This window comes from Adiantum capillus-veneris, chromosome 7 (assembly GCF_014529385.1).
Source record: "Adiantum capillus-veneris isolate H3 chromosome 7, ASM1452938v2, whole genome shotgun sequence".
Taxonomy (NCBI): Eukaryota; Viridiplantae; Streptophyta; class Polypodiopsida; order Polypodiales; family Pteridaceae; genus Adiantum; species Adiantum capillus-veneris.
In genome coordinates this window covers 112,375,335-112,383,803 of record NC_140937.1, presented here as the reverse complement: position 1 = coordinate 112,383,803, position 8,469 = coordinate 112,375,335, and the positions used below count along the sequence as shown (strand labels likewise).

Here is an 8,469-nt window from a genome sequence, read left to right as displayed (position 1 = left end):
GCTATTGTTTCACCCCTGCATCCATGTCATGGCCATCTAGCTCTCCACACAGTCTGGCTTCCAACAAGAGGCAACTGGTGCAACATATGAAAGACATGTGCTACACATCATCTATCGACGGACATACTAGCTGCCTCGATTCTGTTGAATGATGCCACCAACGACCGACCCTACCTCCACCACCTGTGGTACATTTTGTTTTTCGGATGCACGTGATGTTGCACAAGTGGTTGACATTGCTTTAAACCTCAGTTCATAGCTAGTCAAAAGGAGACGATGAGCGTGGTGGAGCTGTTGCTAGAGTGCTCAAAATTGCTACACTTGCCCGCCTAATTTTGATAGGTCTGACCTGTCACCTCTTCAACAGCAGCTACATTTTCAATAGAAAACAGTTGCTAATGATCGAGATATCTAACTTTATAATTTATATGATGGCTTATGGCATCAACGTGCTTCACTAGGTTCCAGTGGGGCTTTTGAACTATGAACTCCTCACTACGATAAACCCTACACCATCTATGACGTACAATATAAAGTGACCTATGTTTCTCTTTAAGCTTAATCAATAATTGGTATTTTTTGTATTTATCTTGATTCCTGTTTTGTGTCTGACATAGAGAGGACATATATTCACAACAGTGAATGTTTCAATGGCATAAGCACGACTCCAACTCGACAACATTGCAAGGTCCGTTATCTATATCCAATTCCCTATGCCTATACGTTTGCTTGGTGCAACACATAAATGCTAAAGGGTAGGGTAGGGCTTCTGTTTCTTATCATTTTTGGAGAAATCACAGTGCCAATTTTCCACCGTACTTTTGAATGGCTCTTCTACATGACCTGCACTGTATATTTAGCATTTTCACTTTTGTGCCTAATTGCAAAATGAAATGTTTAACTAAGTATTCACATTGCTTTTATGTAGCTTGATTCAAACATTGTCCTCCAACTTGCACAATTGGATGACACCCGTACGCGATTACCAGGTCGGTAATGCATTTCAATTTTTAGTATGTCAATACTTTCTGTATTTTCTTAATTTATCAATGCTTCATTAAGTTTAGTTTCGCCTCATTAGTGCATGCTCTAATCTTGATCATTGAATCTATATATCAAATAGACACGCACTTCTTTTCTCACAATTTGGCAATTCAAGTTATGTATTACAATACTCAATGCACTTTACGCATGTTTACTTTATTTCTAGGTGGCTGATGGGAATCTACGTACATCCTTGTTTGGCAATGCATCTTATATATTGCAGCTCAATGTTCTCCTTTTCAGAATCATTCTATAGCGTGATTTGCCTCGAATATGTTTTACACTAAGTTGTGTGATCGACAACCAAGACTCCTTGCTCCCTCCGACTGCGACACTAGGTAACTCTCTCTCTCTCTCTCTCTCTCTCTCTCTCAGGTTCTATGAGAAATAAGAAAGAATTGACTACACTTGATTTGGAGAAAAATTTTCATTTTTAAAAGTTTGTCAATGTCGTGAAATCGGACCATTTTACAGACAGCTATAGAGCTAATTGGTCATCATATACGCAATTCTTCTATAAAAAATTGTCAATACGCTTTGTAATTCATTTACTTCAATGCTAGATGCTTGATCTCAATCTGCCTATGTCCTGTTCTATTCTATAGCAACGCCCACCAAGAAAGACTAGTTTGTTTTTTGGAGGAGGTTTAGCATGGTAGGCCTTTGCATTTAGGCCACAACAACTAACATTAAAAATTCGAGGCATGCTTATGATCTCTTGATAAACATTAACACCATTTATACTACATAGCAATGCCAAACATAGAATACCAAAAAAAATCGTCAAGTTGTGTATTGGCAAGCCAATTGGGCTAATATGGATCCGGGGGGGGGGGGCACTGAGGATAATGCTCTCATTCATTGTATTCTCTCTCTCTCTCTCTCTCTCTCTCTCTCTCTCTCTCTCTCTCACACACACACACACACACACACACACACACACACACACACACACACACACACACTCACACACACACAGAGGTTGGGTATTGGCAAGCCAATTGAACTAATATGGTTAGGGGGCATTGAGGATAATACTGTTAGTCATTGTATTCTCTCTGTGTGTGTGTGTGCACGCGCAGATAGGGAGAAATGCAATTCACAGGTTACAACTTAGGCAAAATCTACAAATGGGTGCAATAACGTGGAAGATCCGCTTTTACAAAAACAATTCCGTGGTAGGAGGAAAAGTTTTCAATAACCAAGCCATTTTGGTTTACACACAAATCATCCACAAGTGCTACCTCAAACAAACTTCGAAAGCAATAAAGTTTCAAGTCTTTGAAGGAAACCCTACAAGAATTAAACTCGAAGAGATCGAGCAAGAAAGCAAAGAATGGATTCTCTTTGTTGGAAACACAGACTCTCAAGATTGGAAGCAAACACCTCTTGATATAAGAGATAGTGCTTAATATAGGCTCTCGACTTCCAACCAAAACACAGCTTGAACACTCTCTATAGTAGTGACTTTGTATCTTTTGCTGCCTCATCACAGCAAAGATTGTGCTCGAGTCTCGATGTATGGTGACATCCATTTGGCTCAATGATGATACATCTCCACCAGTCAAAATTGGGAGTGGTAAGAGTATGATCAAATTAAAAAAAAAACACCCTCTTGGGTAGGGTCGTTTAGAGAACTCTCTTCTTCCTCTCCTCACTCACACACGAGCACACATATGTTCAAGCTCGTGTTCTAGTTCATTATAGTCACTCTTTTTAGTTTTCACATTCCCACAAAGGTGACCTTATTGATTCATCAAGAGTGAAGGTTGTGAATATTGATGCCTCTTTGCCAATTGCAAACATTGTGTATGGGCTCTTCATTCATGACCTTAAAACTTGTGACGCTAACCACCCTACATTACTCATCCAATTCTAGCCGAGAGGTCATTATGATAGCAAACATGTTATACCTGTGCACAATTCTCACATCCACATTCCTAGAGAATAGAAAGGCTCCAGCAACTTATACAATATGAAATTTACCACCCCCCTAACCGAATCCAGGATAAGCCCAGATTCACCTTTGAAGGAAAGATCGATGTACGTGTTCATGATAGTCATCCACAAGACTATAGCTCTCAGACAGTGCTTGCCCCGCCCCTCCCGTGTGCCCATTAGAAAAATAACTTTGCAATGAAAAACACAAGTTCATGACAATCAGCGTGTAGGCAATTCCTACGAGCTACATAATACTCTTTATTCTCTACCAAGGACAAGTACTTTTAAAACCAAAACTTGTACAAAATACAAGAAAAGAGCATCTGACGTGTGATACAAGAAAACAGTGAAGCACATATAAGCCAAAACTGAACACCGGACACAAGCTGGGTAGGTGGGTCATCTCAAAGACTCATTGGTATGTTCAATACTGAACGGATCACCATAGCTAATACAAACACACACAGACCGATGATATACAGCACCTAAGAAATTACTGACAAAAAAAATGTAGTCCTGTTTGTTCCTAAATGACAGCAATCAGAAAAAACAACTTCTAAATCCACAAACGAACAGAACGTAACAAGTAGCAATCACCACAGGTTTGAACTTAATTGTCACTTCATGGTTTTCCTGTTTAACAAAAACTAAGTTGTTCCACTACAAAGATACCGGAGGCCAAAAAAGGGTTGAGGCACATAATGGTTGGCACTTAGCTGTTGGTGGCCAGTTCCTTCAGACGTGCAGCATGCCGCTTTCCTTTCAAGTGAAATTCCAGATTCTTCTGACCAGTCACAGAAATGTTGCAAACCTCACATGCTAGCGGATTGTCCTTTCCACCTTTAACCACTGGCATCTTGTTGGCCTTCTCCTTCTTATCAGGCGTGTTTGTAGGAGCACCATTTGCTACAGCCACTGTCGAGGTCTTCTGGCGCTTGGCATTTTGTGAAGTTTCTGGTTTTGCATCACTTGCACGCTTCCTGTCCGCTTGTTTATTCGCAGCAGGGTTAGGTTTGCCATCAGCCTTGCCATCAGCCGACGTCTCACTTGACTTGGCTGATTTTCCTTCAGCCATAGCTTTGTGCCTCCTACCACCAAGATGGTGGTTCAATGTCTTGATGTTGTGGCAATCAATCTTGCATAAAGCACACCATCCTTCAGATTGTTCCGGGGGCGGCTTTATCAAGGCCTTCACAGGAGGAGCCTTCTTATTTGCATCACCTTTTTCAGCAGGTGGCTTTGTCTTGGAATATGCAGGTGGCGTTTTCACACTTGTTACACTCTTGTCTTGCTTTCTTGCAGCCTGCGAAACAAAAAACTAGAAAGGAATTAGCTAAGAGTCGGGACAAAAAACTGATAATAAATCCTAAATGCATATGCTAAAATCATACAAGCCCAAATGAATAAATTAAAAACAGTAAAGCCAACAATTCTTGGGGCATGAACCAAGTTCTTACAGGGTGGACGGTAAAATAGCATTGAACAGATGGCCTTTTCCAAATGAAACTCGGATTAAAGCCCGAAAACATAAGCACAAGGATACTAGAAAGAAAGTAACCGACAGAATGGGAATAGTGACTGTTCCTGTGTCCAGGGACCCGTAAATGTAAGTAAGTACTCAAAACAGAAACACCGACATCCTTGGAGAAAACAATTATTCCGTAGATAAGTTACTGAATACAATTCTTCCCTATGGAGCTTTCGGCTAAATCCCAAAAGCACATGCACAAGAGAAACTTAACACATTGAGAATGTAAAGTTGAAGTCAGGCCAACTCCAACAGCAATACCTCTCTCTCTAGGCTGTATCCAGATACAATGCTGCCAGATAGGGATGCCTCTCAAGAGGAAACATGCCACTGAAGAATACTTTTGAAGCAGAGTAACAACATAAGCATCTTAGAGCTATACATACAGCACACAGTACAAAACACCATTTCTTGCATATGCTAAAAGTGGAATAATAAAAACAGCCAGAATCCCTTGAATTTCATGTACCACACTTTGTTGCACATTTCAGCAGCCACCTCTTCTGGATTAACTAATTGAAGCATCATCCTTTGCCTTGCCTACAACTATGACCAGAAAGACCATGTGCAAACAGTCCCGACTAAGAAACCACAATTACAAAAGGTGCAGACCAGCATACCTCCACAGGAGGACGCAGCGCTGCTCGTTCTTGCTTGCCATAATGAAAGGGCCGTTCACTTAGGGGTTTAAAACTGGAAGTGCTTGGACGACTCACAATATCTCTTCGACTCCGGGAGAACTCCATTGGCATAGCTGAAGTGCGACCATCTGCAATGTCTCTTCGACCATGTAAATAGTTCTCTGACGACAGAAAAGAAGCAGCCCCACTTCTTGCCCCTGCAGAAAGCTCCCGTGTGCGGGTCACCTCAGGAAGAGATCTTTGGACTTGGGCTCCAAATGCTAATCCACCTGAGGATCCAAGGGACCTTGCTCTGTCATCAAGCCCTTGCCACAAAGGGTCATGAGAACGCACATCCAGCCCATGAATTCTAAACCGCGAGTCAAGTACATCGTCATTAGGACGTACATCAAGCCCATGAAGTCTGGAACGTGAGTCAAGTGCATGCAACTCATCGACTAAAAGCCTTCTGCTAGCATCCACAGCGGGTAACCCATCAAGCCTTGTTCGGGCATCTACACCTGGTACAGGCGGCAACAAATCTGCTAACCTCGGATCCGAACGCACCAAAGCTTCTCTGTCCGCTGCAAGAAGTCTCTTTTCGGCATCTAATGATTCTCTTTCAGCAGCCAAAGCTCTTTTATGTGCATCCAAGCGCAAAAGGAATTCCCGGTCTGCGGCAGCAAAGCTCGGTTTGAGAGGTGGAAGAGCGGAAGCACCTTCAAGGGACTCGACTGTGTAGTAGGACTGGCCAGACAAGAGACTGCTCGACAGGGCCATGGAAGGAGCTTGCATCCGTCCGTATAGCTCGCGAGCAGTCTCCAGAAGCGCCCGCGAAGAATCCATGAGAACAGCAGCAGAGAGACAGCGGAATAAGAACCCTAACGCAATACCTACTTCTTGGCCCTCTTAAGCATGTACCGCGACCGCCTTGCCTTCGGAATGTGGTTCATTAACGGAAACTTTACAATGGTGGCAATTATTTTTTTCTATGGTTTCTTTAGAATGGTACCTATTCGGTCTACGCTCTCATTAACCGGAATCTCGCAAGATTTTTGCTCAAACAAAAAAGACGTTAAACAGCTCCTCTCTCTTCTCTCTCTTCGCTCGTGTGCTTCACGTCCTCTCGCTGCATCTACAACCCTACCCTGTAGCTCCCATGGATACCCCCCTCCGCCAAGCGCGCGATGGTATGCAGTTGTGGTAGGGCACACATAATTCAGCAGATGGTTCCTTGCATAATGCCTTTACGCTCAGCCTGCGCTCGCGCGCACACACACACACATAAACCTCGATCTTGTTTGGCTCTCGCAGACGGGGCTCAATCTCCCTTGCTTTAGCCGCTCCCCAAAAACTATCTCCCGCCACCTCCTCTGCTGCAGGTCCCTCTCTCGACGGATGACTCGACGTGATTTGCCGCCCATGCACAATGAAATCTTCCTCTCTCTCTCTCTCTCTCTCTCTCTCTCTCTCTCTCTCTCTCTCTCTCTCTCTCTCTACGCATGGCACCTTGATCCTCGATCCCTGCCAGCTGGCCACCGTCACCTCACCTTTTCCTTGCCTTTTCTCTCACCTCACCCTCAGAGTCGAGGTATCTTGCTTGATTCCTCTTAACGACACCAGCTTGCAAAATTGGGGACACCTACTGGCTGGAATTATCTGCCACGATGCCTGTTGCGAAGACAAAGGATGGGGCTCACAAAAGGAAGGGCGTGGAGTCGTCTACTGTAGCATGCTGGCACGAGCAGGAGCTTGGCGTCAACGGCAGACAGTCATTGACGACAGCACGGCCAGGCACGCTTTTGAGGGGGAGGGGGGTTAGTTATAATTTTTTTATTAATGCGCTACGCTAAGTCGTGCAACATATAAAGCCTCCTGTGTGGTTAGCTCAGTTAACTTGAGGATACTTTTGTGGAGCAACGAGAGTTCGAGTCCAGCATGCTGAGTTTTTGGTTGGACAACTTGTAAGGGCTAATGCTACAGCGGAAAGAATCTTGACAAGATTCCAGCAAATATAATAATGAACCCAGCAGTATGTAGAGTGTATGTCTGTCTGTTTGATTTTGCAAAAACCAGTGGAACAGGAATCAAAGCTGTATGCTAATTTTTGAAGTTGGAGGAATGTGGAAGCATCTCATTCTCTCTCTCTCTCTCTCTCTCTCTCTCTCTCTCTCTCTCTCTCTCTCTCTCTCTCTCTCTCTCTCTCTCTCTCTCTCTCTCTCTCTCTCTCTCTCTCTGAGCGCCTATGTGTGGCGGATGAGCAGACGCTCTCCTTCTCTGACTCTCTTTCAATGGCAGACGAGCGAGCAGACAGACGTGCAAACCCTCTCTCTGAGGCTAGGGTCGAGGGAGGTGGTGGAGGAGGGCACGCGCAGCGAGGGGCACTGGTCACGTAGAATGGGGGAATACCCGGAGGAATCCGGGTATTTAATAGGATTTATGTTTAGTTGACCCAATATGAGGACAAGAAATAGGCCTACAACTTAAAGCACCACACTTGTGGAGGGTATGCAAGAAATTGTCTTATGGATGAAGAAGCCCAAGTTGAGCTTGTTGGAACGACAGCCTTCTAGCCCCATGTGAATGGGCTAACCTGCATGCTTATAGGAAGAGGAAGAGAGAGAGAGAGAGAGAGAGAGAGAGAGAGAGAGAGAGAGAGAGAGAGAGAGAGAGAGAGAGAGAGAGAGAGAGAAAATATGTTGCATAGAGGGGCAAGAAGATTGCCGATCGAGGAGGAATCTTGTAGCCACGTTGTCTACAAAGACCAAAAAACTTGTTCTTCAATCGTTTTGACTGCCCACGGGAGAGGAATCATGGATTCGAGGAGAATAGTGGTAGGCTACAGTCTCGTGTAGAGAAAGGTGATGGGAAGTGCATGTCTCCTCCATGTCTCCTCTCTCTCACACCTCTTTGCATCCCATCCACACTAACAAAGCTAGTGGCCGTTCACCTCGACTTGCCTATTCACCTTCTACAAGCATCCTCCAGACTCACCACCCCTTGCTTCCCAGCTAACCACTCGTGTTTTCTCTTCCTTCGCTATGTGGGAAGCCTCCATTGCCTTCTCAATAATAGAATTGTATAGATATTAGCATTTGGTTGTGGAGAAGCTTGTGCACTAATTGACTTTTCAAGAGCTTTAGTTCCACTTCACTTGTACATTTTCTTCACAATCAAAGCCATTTAAAGACTCCGCAAACATTGGCTTCAGTAGCAATTGAGTGTAGAATACCATGCATACTAACTACAACTTTCTAGGGTATGTTGGCACTCCACTCTTATATTCATCTTAGGTATGTAAGTTGTCATCACGCTTTTAATCTTCGTAGTATATCA

At 43.9% G+C, this 8,469-nt stretch overlaps 1 protein-coding gene across 2 annotated transcripts; it reads right to left on the bottom strand.

The window, feature by feature from the left end:
* Window positions 1-3,570: 3,570 nt before the first annotated feature.
* LOC147454444 (uncharacterized) lies at window positions 3,571-6,070 on the bottom strand. 2 transcript variants are annotated; one of them, XM_086516397.1, is made up of 2 exons: window positions 5,134-6,070; window positions 3,571-4,303 (listed from the first exon to the last, which is right to left on the bottom strand). In XM_086516397.1, the coding sequence occupies exons 1-2, from the start codon at window positions 5,977-5,979 to the stop codon at window positions 3,698-3,700; spliced, it is 1,452 nt and encodes a 483-aa protein (XP_086372523.1). In that variant the 5' UTR covers window positions 5,980-6,070; the 3' UTR covers window positions 3,571-3,697. The 2 variants fall into 2 exon arrangements, with proteins under 2 accessions (XP_086372523.1, XP_086372524.1); XM_086516398.1 differs by having other exon boundaries at window positions 3,571-4,288; window positions 5,134-6,069.
* Between the last annotated feature and the right edge of the window lie 2,399 nt (window positions 6,071-8,469).

Bases quoted from the DNA above. Each gene is read 5' to 3' on its own strand.
- LOC147454444 (XM_086516397.1), bottom strand. From the start codon at position 5,979: ATGGATTCTTCGCGGGCGCTTCTGGAGACTGCTCGCGAGCTATACGGA. The intron at 4,304-5,133 runs GTATGCTGGTCT...ATTCCTTTCTAG, and splicing joins CGCTGCGTCCTCCTGTGGAG to TTTTTTGTTTCGCAGGCTGC.